At 39.4% G+C, this 19,596-nt stretch overlaps 1 protein-coding gene across 4 annotated transcripts in view; it reads left to right on the top strand.

Moving 5' to 3' along the window:
- Positions 1–19,596, top strand: part of TMEM266 (transmembrane protein 266) — an 86,859-nt gene that overhangs the window by 36,074 nt on the left and 31,189 nt on the right. For all 4 annotated transcript variants that reach the window (XM_071754633.1, XM_071754636.1, XM_071754635.1 and 1 more), the window contains 2 exons: positions 8,310–8,464; positions 13,515–13,588. In XM_071754633.1, the coding sequence (XP_071610734.1) occupies positions 8,310–8,464; positions 13,515–13,588 (229 nt within the window). The remainder of the gene's footprint in view (positions 1–8,309; positions 8,465–13,514; positions 13,589–19,596) is intronic.

Genomic DNA, 19,596 nt, shown 5'->3' with positions numbered 1-19,596 from the left:
GACCATCCTGGTCTCATATATCCCTGTGCTTAGAAAATGCTGGATTGCTGTGACAAGCTGCATCTGTCCAGGATCTTGTGGTTCTCAACATCATTGTCACAATCCCTAGTTCCTGGTGTAGGTTGTCACAGTCCTCACTAGCAGGTCTCCATCTCCTTGTACAGAACAACAAGAGTCACCAGGCTGGAGCTGAATCAGTGGACACTAAAGGAGTTTTCTGATTTAACCCCAAGGTTTTCCTCTAGCTTTCCTTCTTTAAGGCCCTTCAGAGTCCAAGCATAAGCACAAATGTAACCTGGTTGGTAAGGGGAGTTTTATGTTTCATCTGAGAGAATGATTCTCTCAACAAACCCAGTATTAATAGGCAGCCAGAAATAGGTGGGTCATAGCACAGTCTTCTTTTTGTGCCTGGAAACTCTCAGCTGGCATCAGACTAGCTACTACTCCCATGAGAAAGTTAAAAAACCAAAACATAAGGAAAAGCAAAAAGAAAGGAAAATTATGGTCTATCTTTGTCAAACAGACCGTATGACCACATGTAAACTGGCATTCCCATGGCTTTAAAGATACTGGAATAAAAATCTTATTTTGTGCAGTTTGGTGGGCTTTGCTCTAGCATATTAAATTCTCAGAGCAGTCAGTTCCCATCTGTCAGTGCTGTTGAAGGAATTTTGTGGACAGTTTGAGCTGTTGTCAGAAATTGAGTTTACAATGCTGATCCCTGTGCTGAGCAACAAAGAGAGGACTGCAGATTAGACAGTGCATTAAGACTGTCCCTGAAGTACACCTGTAGATAGTGAATGGGTAATCAGGCAAGAAAAACCTTTCCACTGTCCCAGAAACACTCACACAAAACACAAAATCTGTTGTCTTTTAATGTGGGTTGAGCAAAAATCCTTTTCCCACTGTAGACTTCTCAAAAAGGGAAAGTATAAAGATTTACATGGTAGATGACATTGGTTAAGTTGTGTGGAGTCTGCAGTGGGAGCATTCTCTCTCTGTAAAAGGTGTGGGTGGGCATGGCATTTGCACTGAAAAGGAATAAGATACCACGTGTGGGGTAGGAGGAATTCCAGCATCCTATTTGCTTCCTAGCTGCAGTAATGCTCATGTGCCTGGGGTGAATAAAGCAGTGGGTATTACTCTGCAGAAAAAGGAAATCTGACCAGAAATGCCAGCAATGTTCAACTAAAGCCTTCTGTATGTGATGTGACTATAGCAATTTCTCTTTATGAAGGCCTGACTCTTCCACCCTGTTGAAGGAACAGAAGCTTGGTTTTCAGAACCAGTATGTTCATTACTCACTGGTCCTGCTGATCTGCCCTGTGGTTCCCTTGTTAAAATTACCCTTCCCAGTGCTGCTGGGCACTGTGCTCCCTGCTGAGACATTGCAGAAATGATCAAGGCATAGGCCTGAGACAAGAGTATGAGAAATAAACTAATTCCCAAGAAGTGTCTTAGATGTGAGGGTGAACATGTGGTGTACATTTCAAACATATATGTAACCAATTAGGTGATAATCTTATAGAAAAAAGAGCAACAAAACTGCTGATTTTCTTTGTGTCTGTCAATTTATTGGAGAGGCTGCATCTGTGTTGAACTCATTTTGCATAAATAGAATATGTACTGAGGAGACTAATCACTCAGAAAGCTAAGGAGATTTTAAAATGCTAACATTAGCTTTTTAAGTGCCAATTAGTAATCCTAGTTTATTTTTTTCCAATCAAGTATTCTTTTTTCAAAAAAATTCTTTCTTCTAGCTTTTTACCGATGTCCAATAAAAATGATCGAGAACAGTTGGAAAATTGACAACATGCAGAAAGTGGGGTGTGTGTGTGCTATAAACAAGCAGGGGTTGGAAAAAGCTTTCTTTTCTGCATTTTCCTTAAGTTCTGATTAGGAGATACCATTCATGATAAATTATAAAACCATTTACAGACAGTTGCACAACAGGCTGTATTTTTTTCTTTTTTTCTTGTGAATATGCAGTGAGGCAGTGAGCCTGTCTCTCAATAAGGAACTGTGGCTAATGTGGGTGGGAAGTCAGGGCAGAGAGATACACCAGCTTTCAATTATTTGTTGTATTTATCTTGGATTACAGGTCTGGAATTTTTATATGTTAAATTGAAAAACAAAACCCAACCAAACAGAAGTGTTTTCAAATACTTTATTTCACATCAATAGCTGTAAAGGTTGTGAGGTCATACAGTTAAAGTCACTTGCTTGACATTAGCTGTAGTCATTTATGATTATCTGTTCATAGCCTTAGATTTGTCTGGTCCTAGCTAGAAAGTACATTTAATAGGAGAAATATCTGGAAAAAAAAATAAAAAGACAAACAAACAAACAAAAAAAACCCCAACAAAGCTATAGGATGGGGAAGAGAGATATAAAAAGGAAGGGAAGCCAAAACTGGACAGTGTACAGAGATTTGGAAATTAACACAGGAAAGAATCATGAGCTTTTCATTTTACTTTGGTTGCAAGTTTTCACTCATGAATGCATTCACCTTCCTGGGAGAAAAGGATATCTGTTCCTTCAGTCTGCTGTAGTTGCACCAAGTGGATGCCATTATTTCTGGTTATTGTATTAATCTTTCAATTTTTATTTTGATCTTGTTGAGGTTTTGTGTTGAAGGTGCTTTAAGTGAAAAGAAAGGCCAGCTTCTCACACTCCTCTTGTTTTCTGCTTTTCTTGTCTTTCCCTGGCAGCATAATTAAAACCAATCCCTTTTCAGAAAAGTTCTGTGCACCTCATGCAGATCAGATCCTGGAGCACATGATGTTGCTACATGGTGAATAATGAGGTCCAAGCTCAAGATGAAGTGCAAAGGTGTTGGAGGGCAGAACTATTTCATGTAGTGAGCGAGCTCCTTTTGTTTACAAAAGTGACTAAAATGATTTTTACCTGCAAGCCACAGTCTGAATTCAGAAAGATGGTGGAAAATCTGAACAGCAGAACACAGAGACTGTGGTGCTGATTTGTTCTTTGTGCAGTACTCTGTCACTGCTGCTCTCTGTGCTCTGGTCCAAAACTAAGACCTGCACTGCAGCAGAGAAAGAGCATTAAGCACAACAGAAACTGTGAGGTGACCTGTTCTTTACTAGAGAATCTGTGAAACTATGGGCCATGTTACAGGGATGTTCAACGATATAGAAACTTCTTTTTCTCTACAGATCGTTCTAAATGTTTATATTTCTAACTATTGTTTTCCAGAATAGCTCATTATGGTGTTTATCCAAGTACCTAAATCCTTTGAGTGTGTGCCTGTAATGTCTTCTGTCAATAACACCTATTGGTAGAGGGAACGTTACTATAAGTTTTAAAAAAAAAATAATTTTCTACCTCAATGATTTTCAGACTTTTTTTTTGTTTGTAAATCTTTCTGTATTTTTCCAGCAGAACTTGCTTTCACTAGGTACTTTTTGTGGGTAGATGTTTGCATAGATTTGCATAGATGACTGTTTGCAAAGCACTTTTATTGGACAGTGGAAATGACATGGGTCTAATTTATCTGGCTAATGGTCTAATTAATTAAGTTGGAGAAGATAGAGCTCGGTGGACAAATTGAAAGATGGATAAGCAATATGTTGTGGTTTAATAATATACCAGATAATCACAGAATATAGAATTGTAGAAGAGTTTGGGCTGGAAGGGACCTTAAAGCTCATCCAGTTCCAACCCCCCTGCATGGGCAGGGATGCCTCCCACCAGACCAGGTTTCTCCAAGCCCCATCCAACCTGGCCTTGAACACTTCCAGCAATGAGGCATCCATAATTCTAGTGTCTCACCACCCTCACATGGAAAAATTTCCTCCTAATGTCTAACCTAAATCTCCCTTCTTCTAATTTAAAGCCATTATCCTCTGTCCCATGATTCCCTGCCCTTGTAAACAGTCCCTCTCCAGCTTTCCTGTAGCCTCTTCAGGTGCTGGAAGGTGCTCTAAAGTTTCCCTGGAGCATTTCTTCTCCAGGCTGAACACCCCCAACTCAGCCTGTCTGCATAGCAGGGCTGCTCCAGCCTTCACATGGATCATCTTTGTGGCCCTCATCTGGACACACTGGAGCAAGTCCATGCCCTATATACCCCTATAAAGAAGGCACAAAGACCCTAGAAAGCAGAAAGTACTTCATATAGAGCTGGGAAGCACTCATGTGATGAAACCTTCTCCCCAGTATCACCAGTCTAGCTCTCTGTATTCACATGCATTCACATGCAGCCAGGACCACTACAGCAGTATAGAAACTGAGTGTCAGCTTTATAAAAAGCATGGGCTTTGATTAAATTAAATGAGGGGATACTGCTGCTGTGTATAAATGAAGCATGGATCAAATGCCAGCAAAGGAAAAGAACTAATCAGGCTAATGAACAATATTGGCACAAGAGCAGTTAGGTACAAACTGGCCATATGTGTGTTTAGGCAGAAAACTGGAGGAGTCTTTCTTGCCTCTAGAACAACTGAGCTTTGCAGCAGTCCTTCAAGAAATGTAATGGGGTTAGAAAGAGTAAAACTTTGAGGGGGAAAGAAGAATGAATGTACTCTCAGTTAAACTCCTGTAGATAAACTAACCTTGGAGGACAAGTCCATGAAAGGGTTGCAGATCTGTGTCAGATCTTGGAGTTGCTCGAGGCCTCCAGCTGCTCAGCTGCTACCTGTCCCTGCTGTGAGGCTCTGCTGTCTGCTTTGTTTCAGCCAGGTTTTGTATTGTTCCTTAGCCTTGCTGTGTTCCTGTCACTTCCTGACCATGGCCTTTCTGCTTCTTCAGATAGGGATTTGGATTGCATCCATCCTTCTGTTTTCTGATCAGAGCCATCTTGTGAGATGCAAACACTTGCTGTTTAGCCAGGAAGAAAACAAAAGGCAGGGCAAGGTGTAATGCAGATTCTGGGGTATTTGTTTGCAAGACCAGAAAATAGAAATAGTGACAGCTGTTAACAGCTTGAACAAATTTGTTTGTAGTGGTTTTTTACCAAATAAATATGTTAAACCTTTTCCAGTTTTGCCTTATGTTCTCTTTTCCAAGCTGTTTATTAAAAAACCTAGCAGTGATGATGACAGATTGGTTTTCCACAAAGCCATGTGTGAACATATCTTTAAAAAGAATTATCCCTGGTAAAATTCCACTAAATATATTTTAAAGTCTCATAATGAAACTTCACAGCCCTGTATCCCCATCAACCAATAAATGCCCATGCTTGTAAATTTATATACTTTATCCAGGCATTGTAGGAAAGGTAAATAATATTCCTGGGTAAAGACAGAGTAACCAGGGTACCTAATGAGCCCGTTCGCTGTTTGAAGTCTTGCAGTAGTTGTACTTGTTTGCTGAACAAAATGTGGAGGTTTTTTTCTCTCTTTTTTTTTCTGGAATGAGGGAAAAAGGTTTTTTACTTGTGTTATTGTTCAGTATGTAATAGCTTCGTAAATTCTTCATAAATTTATAAGCTGGGTGAGTTAACTTTTATGTTATTGAAATATCTGTGTAGCCACATTACCAGTCTGAGCTTTAAACTAAGTGTAGCTTTTCAGTACTGCAATGGAAGTGGCCAAGACTTGGAAGGTAAATTTAAAACTACACTAATTCTGGTGGCTGTTTTTCTCATAGTTTGAATGGGTGAGCCCTCACTCATCATCAGGGAGAGACACCACTTTACTGAGACAGGTTACAGGCTGAAGGACATGAGGACTTTGGTTTATGAGGAGTCAGTGTGATTGGCATTTCAACAGGTTTATCTCAAATATATTCCACATGAGGTTATGGGTTCTTTTTTTATTTACATCCGTCCTTTACAAGAGCTAAGAAGTAATAAACTCAACCTCCCCCCAAAAAACCCACCAAAGGCAGGATCAGAACTCTACTATACAGGACTGTAGGGGTAACAGGGAATGAATTAGCTAAGAAGCATCCAGGAAAGAAACCATCCCAATTACAGTGTGATTGGTAATGTCAGTGGATTCAGAGGACTTGGAGGTCTGGGAAGAGGTGTGCTGGGATTTGAAGATGCTAATTGCTGCCTGTTGACAAGTGTTGAACAAAGACACTTTGGTGTAATAAATCAAGATATAAACTCAACATGGTATTTCAGTGCTTAAATTTTAAATCCTTTTGTATTTTTGAAATCAGTGTGTGTACTTAATAAGTGATATATGGGTGATATTTACTTTATGAGTACATATGTGGGTACTTTATAAGTGATATATATAAACATGAGGTCACTTGACCTCTTCAGTTAATTGCTGTTCCAATCATAAATAATGAATAATGATTATTGTGGCCATATGCATTGTGTGCTGAGTATTAGGAATTATTCTTACTGCTACATTTGGTGTTTTTGTAGAGCTTTCAAAGGAATGTTTTTGGGCCCTCTACTGCTTGTTCTGAGAATAGAAAAGAGGAAAAAACTGCCCTGCAATGTTAAAATGCTGGTGAAATGGGCCTTTTTGGGAAAGGGAAGAGAAATGTAGAAAAAGAATGGAACTGAGAACTGTTGTTTTTAACCAGAGTCATTCCCTAGAAGTATTTTCACAAAGATCTAAAAAAACCCAAAACAAACAAAACAACCCCCCCAAAAAATAACAAATACCGAAAGACAAGTAATTCTATTTTGAGATGATGTAAAATAAAATCCACGAGAAGATTAAGTTTGCAAAAAGGCTTTGTACTTTTTTTCCTGATGTTTTAAAAATACCTATTTAAAATCCAGTGCATCCTGTATGCAGGCCAGAAGCCTGACAAAGTTAAATTAAGGGCAAGTTCCTGATTGTAATAGTTATCAAACCTTCTGTCAAGTTTTAAGAGTCAGTTGGAGGAGGTCTTTTACAGTGAGGTGGTCAGGAACACAAGTATTCAGTTCATATGCTTAATTCTGAGGAGCTGCTTGAAAGTGTCAGCTCTGAGAACTGCTTAGTGTTAACTTTCTCCCTGGGTTTTGAGTGTGGGCATGTCATGGAATGTTTTGCAATTTTTTTCAAGTGTTTGATTACAAGTGGACTTATTGGGTGTAGAGCTGATTATTTGGAACTGATCAGTATCCTCAAACCTTCTTGTATACCACTGAGTTTTGTGTACTGGTATTTGGGTTGAAGCAGTGTGGTTGCTGTACCACACTTGTATATGCCTGGAGCTTCTTAAACCCTGCTTAATAAATCACTCTTTCTTAGCTCATGTGTATTTACAGCAGTTGGAAAACATGAATTGCCAGGCAAACAACAGAACTTTTGAGGGTGGGCCAGTAGAGGAACATGACAAAACACCACGATGAGCAATGGTACAAATACTGTATGAAAGTGAAACTATGGGGGAGTCTTATGAGAAGCTATCAAGATGGGCTTTATGCTTCTGAAGTCCATGCTAGTGTTATTCCTATTACAAATATTTTCAGAAGAAAAAGATTTATTTATTTTTTTAACTAACCACTTTAGATGTGTATCCGTACAAATCTAGTGCAACATTTACTGATTCATTAACTTCCTTCATCAACAACTTATTTAATCTTGCCTAAAGGTTCTTTTTTCTCCAAAATGAGGAGAAAGAGAGAAATGTTTGAGAACAGCTCCTGGCAGATGCTGTCCCCCAAAATGTGCTACCCCAAGCTCAGGGAGATACATTTTTGGCCTCATCCACAAACTGGTGAGTTAGACAAATATCCAAGGTAGGAGCCTTGCCCAGTTGCTTGACATTTTGCCAGGCTGTGTGTTTGCTGGTACAGGTGTGGCTCTCCAGTCACCCGGCTTATTCCTCACTGGTTTCAAGATTCCTATTGCTCTTTTCCATGATACCATGAAGTGATTGTTGCAAACCAGGTTTGGCAGCTCTTGGCTGATTTGTCTCCTGCTAGAAGGGGGATGCACAGGGGCACCACCATAAAATTCGGCAGCAGAGAAATTCTTCAAAAGCATAATTGGGTTCTAACCTAATAGCAGAGTCCTGCTTGGTACTCAGCCATCAGTGAGGACAGTGTGGATGTCAAAATAAAACCACAGGAAAAGTGGTCAGGCAGGAAGAAAGCAGAACTGTATGTATGATAATCAGGGTTGTTTAACTCAGAGCACTGGAGGGCACATGAACACCAATGTGCTCCAGAGGGTTGGAGGGACACACAAGATGCCCAGACTTTTTTTGTGAAGTGTTTTTCTTGGGAAGGGAAGCAATGAAAGTGAGTTTTGCAAAGTCTTTGTACGTTGTTGCCGAGTATATCCGTAACAGCAGCACTTGTCATTTTGAGTTCATTGCTCTTTAGCTCTCTTCCTTTTTCACTTCTTTTCTTTTTTCTTTTCTTGTTTTCCCTCTTAATTTTATTTCCTTAGATCTAACTGGCTAAAACCATGCTGTGGGAGACGAGCAGCTGTGTGGCAGGTATTTTTGCTCAGTGCAAGTCTCAACAGTTTCCTGGTAGCCTGTGTAGTATTGGTGGTGATTCTTCTGACTCTGGAACTCCTAATAGATATAAAGCTTCTCCAGTGTGAGTAGGAGGATTATTTTTTTTTGTTTGTTTGTTTGTTTTTAATTTTGATGAAATAAAGGCTTAACTTGCTGGGAAGTTTTTGAAGGGGGGAGGATGGTGTGGAGGATTTCCTACCATTTAAATCATTACTAGGTTAGGAAAGAAATGTGTTTTTGTGGAACCCTGGTATAGTGGAGTCAGTCTTTGCCATATTTTGCTGACCAAATTCAGTGCAGGGCAAATTTTCAAGGGATAAAAGCAGAGTGTACATGCAGAGGTCTGCACATATGGTCATTAGTATGTGAAAAGGTCTGTGCTTAACAGCCATACTCTGCATACACAGAAGAAAGGTATTTTGTGTAACTTTGATACTTTTCACATGTGTACAGATAGACAGAAATTATGAACTTGTTGGGGTATTTGCCACTATTATGAAATTACTTATAAAGAGGTGGGTAGGAATTGAAATTATAGTTTTATAACCTGTAATGTATTGGAATGATATTTTCATTCTGCTTTGCTAATATACTGAATTTCAAATAAAGCAAAACTCAATTTCACTTATTATCTGAATTCACTCTACACAGGTTCCACAATGGAAACTTTAATGTTCTTGTTTTCCTACTGCTCTTTTCCTCCATTCCCCTTTTTTTTTTAAATATTTTTTTTTCCTTTATGATACAAAGCTGACATGAACACATATGCCAGTTACATCTTCCCCTATGCTAAATGTTGAAAAGCAGCCTCTGACATCTCCATATAGTCTTGAATATATTGAAATGGTGGTGATAGGGTTCAGACAACCCCGGAACTCAAGGATATGTAGTCTGGGATCTTCTATGGCAACTTCAAATTGAGCAAGCAAACTTTTATGCTGTTGAAGTTTTGATTTTGGTGGTTTGTCAGTTGTCAAGTGGAGTTAGTTTCCAGTATAAAGATTTAGGTATTGCAATTGTATAAGTCCCCTATAGTTAGAGGACTTTTTTTGATAGTCACAACCATTTTTTATAAACCCTCTAAGACTAATAAATGACTAAATTTTCTTTCCACACTGTTCCCCACCAGTGGGCACTGTCTATCCATACTGCACAGACTGTTCTGAACATGGCCACTCTGTTACACTTGTTATTTTTTGTAGTCTCTAGGGATTTACCATTTTGGATGAGGAAGTCTGCTGCTTTCAAAGAAAGTCAGGAATGCTAATTATGGGGGTGAGTCCTTAAGAATTAAACAAGGAAGAAGCTTTCAACCCTGTGTATAGAGGTGCCACAGCTTTCTGTTTATGTAATTGAATTACTGCTTCCTGGAGAGCCAAAGAGTTTAAAAATGGTTTATGTTGATTTCTCTTTCTTTTAAACACAGCTTTGGAGACTCCTCTCTGGAAGCACCTGCTTTCTTACCATTTATATTCCAAAGATTCTTCTAAAGAAGGCTTTGTTTTAGAGATATTCCTTCTCTGTATGACTATAGACAGTCATACTGAGTGCATGTGATAATCTTATAAGCTCTGCAGCTTCCACCTTGTGTACAACTTGGAGGTGTTGTGTGGAGCCAGGTGGTTTCAGAGGCTGCACCTGCCAGTACGGACTTTCTCAGGTCCTCAGAAAGGATCCCATCCCACTCTGTGTTGCTGCTTTGCATTTTAGCTAATGCACCAGCCCATCAGGTTTCTTGCCTTTGAGTTGAATACCTGATTTTAAATGAAATAGGAGGTAAAGAGTGTCTTGGTGGGGCTGATAAAAGTACTGCAGTTGTGTCGTGAGAGGAATGTATTTCATGTACTTTAATGCTTTAAAAAGCCATTAGGCCATAATTATGTTTTTCAAAAATGTAGTTCCAGTTTTAAATTATTCCCTATTCTACATAGAATCTACCAGTGCATAAGGATATGTAAAAGCACATCACTGCTGATTTTGTTCATAATAGCAACAGCTAATCCTAATTTTGTTCATAATAACAACTGCTAATCCACGTTAGCAAATCCACAAACCGTAATTACTTAGGAAGCCTCCTCTTTGGAAAAAAAAGCCAAAAACGAAACAACAAAAAGAGCCCCCACACTTACAAAAAAACCCCCCAACTAACCAACTTTGGCTGTGACATTTTGAGAATATGATTTTCCTCTCATACTTTTCATGCAGTCCTTCATTGCACTGTGCACATCTCCCATAAAAAAAACTCTCAGAGCTGGAGACCACATTTCCAAGTGTGTCACACACATGGAAGGGACAGAGACCTTTCAGGGTATTTTAACACAAACCAAATTCATGCCAGAATTAGAAACTCCAAAAAACAAAGGGCATGTAAAAGGTCTTTGTTGCAGATCTCTGTCCTCTAATCAGCTTTTCTTGTTCTCCTCAAAGCTTTTCTCAATACTTTGTGATGTTTTGCACATATTTAGTCACCTCATCTCATTTAGCCACACACAGAGCCGTGCAGGTTGTGGTGCAGCAGTGCCCAAAGGGAATCAGGGCTTGTCCAAACCACCCAGGGCTCATCTGCTGCCTGCAGGAGCAATGTGGTTTCCATCTGCTGGGAAGCCCTCAGGGAGAACAACATCCACATAAAACCAATTCTGCTTCTGCAAACTCCTGTAGTAGCCAGGACTTATTCTTCATCCCTCCCTGCCTGGATATACATGTTTAGATGTGGGAGGGAGAGAAAGGGGAGCAGATAGACTGAGACTGGCTCTACTCCACGTGTTATACTGGATCAACTTTGTGGGTAAAAAGGATCCTGGGTCAGCATTCAACCCAAATCCCCAAACTGAATCCCAGTAATGTATCTGAACCACTCCAGAGCAGGGCTATGGGCCCCTTGGAGAAGCCCCTGCTAGTGTTTTTGTATCTTTTCACTGCATTTTTGAAAGGGAATGTTTTGGGAGAGCCAAATATGCAGATTCAGTGTAGGAGCTCATGGTTCAGCTCTTGTTCAGAAGCTTCAGGCTTGGAATTTACTGTTTTACTGGCAGTTCAATTGCAAACTGTCTGGCAGCATGTCCAGGGCAATGCTACAGTGAGTGCAGCATCAAAAATCGATTTTCTCTCCTCACGCATGGGTGCTGTATCTTTTTTGTCCACTAAGGGGCAACTGGAGACTTGAACGTCAATCGATAGCTGTTTGAAAAGTGAATCTCCACTTCTTGTTCTTTATGCCACCTTACAAAGACAGTGTCTTGGGAATATTAAATATCTATTTCCCAGTTGTTTCACCTTTAACTTGCTCCTCTGATGCACCACAGCAAACCCTCTCTTACCAAACCCCAGATGAACCTCAGCTCTGGGAGTTCCAGTGGCAGCCCATACTAACAGCTTCCTTTGTATTCCCATTTTTCCTGCATTCCTTCCCTCCCCTTCCTGTTTTAGTAAGTTGTAATTTTAAAATAAGATGCTTTATTGAGTGCATGTCTTGTATGTGTTCATGGGACTTCATTACTTCTGCCACCTGGAACATAATTATTAAACTTTGCTATTACAAAGTAATTCTTTGAAACAGCAAGACCACACTGACTATTTTAGTCTGTCTGCCATAGGGATGGTAGACTCACATCTACTCTGAAATAAAGAGCAAATTTTTTTCTCTTCAGTTCCTTATTCCAAAGTTGAGAGCATGTGACCTCCAGAGCAGGAGTTGCCAGCAGCTCAGATACTGGACCCTTTCAGCTTTCTGCTTTGTTTTGTCAACAGTGAAGGGAGTTTTGATCACAGAGTTTCAGTTGAAGTTAATTATTAAGGAATCCTCCTAATTTCCAGATACTCATTTAAGCCCATAGAGAATCCCTTATCATAGAGCTTCTTATGCAGACTTTGCAGCAAAATCGTTTATTTCTTTTTACTTACAAGCAAAATAAGTTGAATCAAATGAAATCCTGATTTAATGCCACTGAGTGTTTGTTCAAAGCTTTGCTATTCTGTAAAATCACACTTTTAATGAATTCAGATAAATTTTCCTGACTGCTTCTGCCGGTCCATTCCTGAAAGGACTTTTGTTCCAAGTCATTTTACTTTGAAAGTGGAATAACCACCTCCACAACCTGCATGACTGAAGAGTACCCATTGGGAAGTTAGTGTGTAGAATCCATAGTTTCATAAATCACCACTTTAACTTATCCTTTACAGACTCCTTTTCATTGAGGAGTTTGAAATGAAATTAACATAGGTAATTTTAGTGGTTCCTGTCCTTCTGAAAAAGAGGGCTTACAAAGGAAATTTTATGTTTTAACCAATTACTTAAGCTGGAATTTTATTTCATTTATTATGTTCTTGAGTGTTCCTACAGAAACTTGCTTAAAGACAAAGCTGACCATATGACAGCCACATTTCCTGAAACAGACTGTACAAAAATAGCCACATTGTTGTACAAATTAGAATTGCTGATGTTTTACAAACTCCTGAAAATTGATATATTAAGATTTAATCTTGCTAACAATGACATAGCTTCTTTCAGTGGCTTCTCTCACTTCGGTTTTTCTCAGGTCAGACTTGACTCTGAGAGGAAGGGGATCTTGAGGCAGTCAGGGCTGTTTATGCCACATCTGGAGAGCTGTACAGAACTCTGTTTATGTAGGGTATTTATTGAGATGACAGAAATGGCTTTTGAAGCTCAATCTAAACACCAGTTTTTAAGCACCCATTCCAGGCAATTATTGAACATATGAGCTGAATCTGAGAGACTTAAAACAAGGAATAAAGTGAGGATGTTAGAGCATCCTCTTTCTTACAGAATTCTTACAGAATTCAGTCACATATCTTGCACTAAAGCAGTGCATGGGATGAGAGCATGAAAGCAGTAACAGAGCACCAAAGACCCACAAGGTGTCTGTCACTACTTGGCAGCAGTCTCAGCTCCACTGAACAGCTGCTGTGGCTGCTGGCCCCAGCGGGGCTTAGCAGGTGTCAGGGCTGGGGTTCCATCTCCCATTACATCCCATCACCTTTTTGGTACTGCCATTACAAAAGTTAAGAAAACAAGGCTCATCTGTATTTAAGTTGTAGCAGTTGCAGTTATATTAAAGCTAATTTGCATTCTGCTGCTATAATGATGCTTCATTGTATTGTGTTAATTGCAGTTTCAAGTGCTTCACAGTTTGCAGGAGTAATTCACTGGATCAGCCTAGTCATCCTGTCTGTTTTCTTTTCAGAGGTATGTATAATGCAAGTCTTTCTCCACATACAGAACTGCCAAGTAGTTTTATGCTGTCACTGGGAACTAACAAGACTTTACAGTAATTTGAATAAATTTAGCACAGTGTATTTTAAGAAAAAAAAAAAAAAGAAAAACCAAAATTAACACTTGTTGCTTCTGCTCAGCAAACAAAGAAAATTTAGATTAGCACTGGTTGTCTGTTGCCTAGAATTGGCAAAGAAACAGGAAAGATACTGTCTTCTAAGTTATCATTGGAAAACTACAAAAAGAACTTGTCACCTCCAAATCACTACAGGCATGGAACAGGACTAGTTCCATTCATTTGTGCCAATAGAAATCATATCAGTGTTGCTGGGTATAAAGGACAGGAGTAAGATATATTCCTCAGGAATAAAGATCTGTGGCTTGGGTTTTTTTCTTTGTGTTCAGTTGTTTGTTTTGGTTTTGTTGTGTTTTGTTTTCGTAGTTTTTTTTTTTTTTACAAAAGGGCCCGTTTCAAGAATGGAATTATCTCCTCTCACTTTATGTAGGTAGTTTAGATGCATAAAAACACAGGTAGAGAATGCAACAAATGGTGAATTTCTTTGCAAAATTTTTTCTGAGTGTCTGCATTGGTAAAGGCTACAGTCATGATATAACAAATTACAAAAAGGATAATGTTAAAGTTTTCAACTTTATTCCAAGAAGAAGTCATTGATATTGAGATAATTAGCCTAATCCCGGACTATCCCAAAATGCTTTTAAAGCTATTTCTCCAGATCAGAATGTGTTACTTGTAAAAAAAATGTTTTAGGTTTCTTACACTGAAAGACAGCTTGGATTTAAATATTCTAAAATATTTTTTTCTAATTCCATAGGAGAAATATTGTAATCCAAGCAGATGTTAAGAGTCTTCACTCTGCAATACATTCACAAAGTTACAAAAAAACCACCAAAAAAAAAAAAAAAAAAAAAAAGCCATGAAAAACCAGAGTGCTATGATATCTGCACTATGATATCTGCAAATGATCTAGTAGATTGCTTGTGTTGAATCCCTTCTTACCATAATATGCCACTGCTTATTTCCATGGCTGTATTAATCCAATACATTTATTTCCATGTATCACTTTGTATTTCTGCTTTACGTTTTTGCTGATAACAGGAATTTTCCAACTGGCATTTTCAGACTCTCAGTGGTCACTTTCTGAAAGGCTTCCTTGGTAACAGGTGGGGATCTCTTGCATCCTGCTGCTGCAGTTAACACAGACAGATATGATTACTTTCCTCATCCTTTGATGGTGATTCTGAGTTGTAGAATACATGGAAACTGACTGAAAAAAATACTCTAAACAAAAGATTTTGCAGTCTTTCCTTTGTGAATGGCACATCCTGGTTCTTGAAGACTTTTTCTCTGCTCCCCCAGAATCTTTCTTCTGTGGGGATTAGCAGCCTGGAGCTTGCTGTAATTCTGAGTTTCCCAGTGGGATCAGCTGCACTTGTGTGCTCCCCTGACTTTCATCACTTTCTGTAGCTTATTTCACAAAAAACTTCTCTTGTGGTCCTCAACTTCCTTCTGTTGGGGCATAGTGTCAAGTTCTGTTTTCTCTTACTTGTACCACCAGCCACTCTTATGGAACCCTGATGCAGTCAGTGCCTTCCTCCTCTGTCCCTGATGGAGTTCAGTTCATCTGCTGACAGTTTTTTGTTGTGGCAGTGCAGGCAGATCCTCCAGGCCAGTATTTACCTGTCTCAAGGAAGAAATTAATTGTTTCAGTTCTCCTGAGTACCCACCTAAGAGGATGAACTGGAAAACAAAAAGGAAAACAAAATTTCTTTAAAAACTTTTAAAACCTCATTTGGATTTGTGTTGGCTTTTCTCCTTCTCTCTGTAGTTGGTACTTGAAGCTGCTGTTCTCATTTTTTATAAACCTCTTACTACTATCTTTATTCCCTGGTTTTGTCTAACAAAGTTTCTTCCTTCACCTGTTTGATTATGGCTTGAATTTACACCAAAGATATAGGAGGCCATAAGGCAGCCATGTAATGTGCACAAAGCAGGGGAGACTTTTGGCTATTGATTCATTTGGCAGCTCAGAGTTCTTGATGGGATTAAAGCAACAGAGGTGGCTCCACACTGAGTGAGCTTCAAAGATGACAGATCTGGAAGAGAATGAAGCCTTTCCTGTTGGGTTTGCTGGGGCTGGCCTTTGCCAGGTTGCATTACTGAGCAACAGCACATCTGTTTGTGTTGAAATGGGTCTCAGCAGAGGAAGAACAAGAGGGTTTAGTTTTCTCATCCAAACCAAAAACTTTGATTTTTCAAGAGGTTACCAAATATTGCAAAAATTGTAGATCACAGAAATAATTTTTTTTTCATCCATCTTAATTTTATTTGCTCTTTTGGTGCCTTCAGGGGATTTCTAGCCCTCTGATTCCTAATACCATGAGTCAGATATTTTTGTTTGGAATTATTTGTTGAGATGATCACATTTTAAGTGAGATTTCCCAGTCTGTGACTGTTCATGGCAAGAAGATTTTCCAGAGATGAGCAGTTTAGTTAAATGCCTTGAACATAGCAGGTAACTGCAGAGGTTAGATTAGTCCTTGAATCAGTGCCTTTTTCCTCAAAGCAAGGATTTAGGGTTTCTGGTGTTCAGAGAGGGTTGTTTCCATAACAAGTGGTTTCCATAACAAGTTTGGATGTATATTGCTTATTTTGTAGTTTGGCTCCCATTACTTTTAGGTGTGGATACATAATTCTTCAGAAAGGCCTCAGCTTAGACTTTGATAACAAATACTATGAAGTGGTAAAAGACTTGTTAAAAACCAGAAAGCTCTCAGCACAAAATCTGAATATTTTTGAAAAATAAGACTGATGAAAAGATGGTGCTATAGTTGCATTGCAAGTAGTTATTCCTGGAGTGTTAAACAGGCAGTGACTTTCTACTTGCTTAAAATGAAGGGGACAAACATGCCAGCAGCTGGCAAATAACAGCAGAACAGCTGCCATCAAAATGAAGTAGTTACTCTCACAGCATATTCCAGCCCTCTCTACAGCTGTGTTACTGCCACAAGCCCTAAAGGAATTTATTGCACTCTTAACTTTACATTCTCTGTCACTGCCCGTGACTTTCCAACACCAAACTATCCTTATCCAAGTGAAGTGCACATCAGCTCTTTTTTTTCCTTTTTCCAAGTGTTTGACCAGGATTTACTGGTTGTGATGATTGTGTGTGTTTGTTTACATCCATCACTATGGTTTGTCTGTGCACGAAATGTTACCCAGATGTTAAGACAGAAGAGAAGAGAGACTCTGGGGGGAACCCCAGTGCCAACAGCAAGGTAAGGCCGGGGTTACACTCTGTCAAGAGGGCAAATTCAGCCTTGGTAATAGTTGGCTGAGAAAAGGAAGATGGGGAATGGCACAGTGTTTTGGTTAGTGGATTGGAGTCTGCTTGTATTTTAATAATCTTACCACATTGCCACAACTATTTGATTCTGTAGCCATTGCTCAGTTCTGCTTTTCCAGTAAGACTGATGAGCCTGCATGCAAGAAGTGAGTCCTTAGATCCTGCCTGCTTGCATTGGGCTGGATGTGCTTCAGGCAGCCAAGCACTCAGCATTCTGATAGCCCTGCAGTGCTTCCCTGGGAGCAACCAAGGCTTCTGATAGGCCTCAAGTTCAACAGTCGCAAAATTCATAATTATTTTCTGCACTCAAGTCCAAGAAACGAGTTCTGAAATTTAGTGGAGTACATCTGGGGTCCTAGCTGGTAAAGAATTTGTTTCATTAGCTACAAGTCACAAGTGCATTTTAGATTTTCACTTTTAGGAGGAAAAAAAAAACAAAAACACCAACCAAGACATCCTATACTTTAAAAGGAAGTGTTTGTAGAACTCTTAACACATTGCTGCTTGTTAATTGCAGTCCTTGGAAGGAACAAAACCTCTTAAAGAAGACACTACTACTAGGGCTCTGCTAAAAAGGAAAAACATCTCAAATCACAGAACTAAAATCAAAAAAATGTCTTTCCCAAATAGATTTTTCATTTAAAATTCATACTTTTATATCAGAGAAATCACTTATGTTACTGTTTTTATGAGCTTTAAACAGCTGAGCAGAGAAAGAATCTACTAATTCTGTAAGTCTTCAATAAACTGCAACTTCTTTTTTGGATGTTTTCTTTGCTTCCATGTTCACACAACTTTTCTCCTGGTGCATAAGTGCACTGTGTGGCAGGCTGTGTATGTTCTGATTTTTAAGGAGGTTGATTTGGGGAGAGGTATGAATAAAGAGCTACACTAATATAATTTATAAAGGTAAATTTAAGCTTCCTTCTTTGCTAATGTGTAAAAAATTAATATACTGCAAAATTTCTAACCGTTTTTCTTGCTTCACAGAGAAGTAGTTACCAGGGGAAATGGTTTTGTAGAGATGTAGGAATTTAGCAACACACTTTCCTTTCTACACATTTCCTTTCCAGGAGTATACCTGACTTCATGGTGCACTCCATCAGTGCTTAACCTTTGCTTTAGTCTCTTGACAGTGACAGCCCAGCACCTCCTACATGGTGCATCTCCAAGTTAAGAATTCCTGCCATTGTCACCATGTGCAGAGGAACTGCTTCAGACCAGGTTTCTCTCCCATCTGCATTTACCTTACAGTGGTGTGCTGCATCTCTAATAAGCCATTTCTATTACTGGAAAAGCCTTTCAAATCCATCCAGAGTCCAGAGTTGTCAGCTTAAAGTTTGTTATTTTTCTCCGTTTTCTAAGAAAAAATGTTGGGGGAGAATATAAGAACAAATATAACTGCAGGATTTATTCCAAGGTGCCTCTGTATGCTAATGGTATCATGATAGAGGGGAAGTCAGTGAAAAAGAGCAACTTGCATTCAAGTCTGTCAGTGTCACCAAGCTTTTGGAGTTAATTATCACAGTGTGATTTAATTATCACAGTTTGCTCTGCGTAGTACCTGAGGTGAGGTCAGTAGCTGCATGTTTCCTTTCAGAGTCTTGATGGAAGAGGAACCCTGTGAGGGGGATGCTTATGCCCTGGAACAGGGGGTGTCTCAGTGTAAAGATGTTAACATCTTCCTCCTTGCTCTGGAACAGCTACAGCAGGAGCTCAGGACAGGCACACCAGAAGATGGCAGAAGATGCTTATAAGTAGGGAATGAGCCTCTGTGGACTGACCCAAACCCAGGAGGTGATCAATTACTGACTGGGTACAAGGTGTTCTCTCTGGGAAAGATTTCAGGAAGTGTTTGGTCTTATGAGATATATCCAGAAGGCAGAATCTTGACCTTCAGAGTTGCTTTACAAGCCATAGGCAAAGACTCGCTGCTCTTTTAAAGCCACCCTTTCCACCCCACTCCACCTGTCTCTCTCGTACAATTACTTCCCATCCTGGCATGCAGAGTTGTTCCCCTTGGCTGGTGGCAATCCCAGGGTGGGGCTTCACCTCCTGTGCTTCCTGCTTTTGATTTCTTTGCACTGTGCATGAGCTTGGCACAGGGAGACACTGAGCAGTAAATTGTGTATTAACTGTGCAAGCAAAAAAGTATTTAAAATGACCTAATGTACCTTGTAGTCAGCTGACAAATGAAGGTAGCTCATGCAGATTGTGGGAATTCACACGGCTGGCTCAGCAAAGGACTTGGCTGGGGTTCCCTGCAAAATTAGAGAGAAAACCTGCAGCATCATGTAGGTTTCCATAAACTTCTCTACAGACAGCTAATGTTGCACAAACAGCTGTGAGTCACTGAGGGACACTGCCAACTTCAAAATGACATTTCTGTCTGGAAAATGGTTTAAAATTTTACTTTTATCTGGGTCTTACTCCAACCTGAAGAAGTTAATGGTAGTGTTTGGTCTTTTACCTTTTATTAGTGCACTGGACAGATTTTTATATAATAACACAGCTTTTTTCAGGAAGCAAAAAATGTATTTCTGATAAAAGTAAATATATACATATATATGTTATGGCTTTTCTAATTGAAAGATTTACAGCCAAGAAATGCTAAAG

Source organism: Heliangelus exortis, chromosome 11 (assembly GCF_036169615.1).
Source record: "Heliangelus exortis chromosome 11, bHelExo1.hap1, whole genome shotgun sequence".
Lineage (NCBI taxonomy): Eukaryota > Metazoa > Chordata > Aves > Apodiformes > Trochilidae > Heliangelus > Heliangelus exortis.
This window is presented reverse-complemented; position numbering and strand designations above follow the sequence as displayed.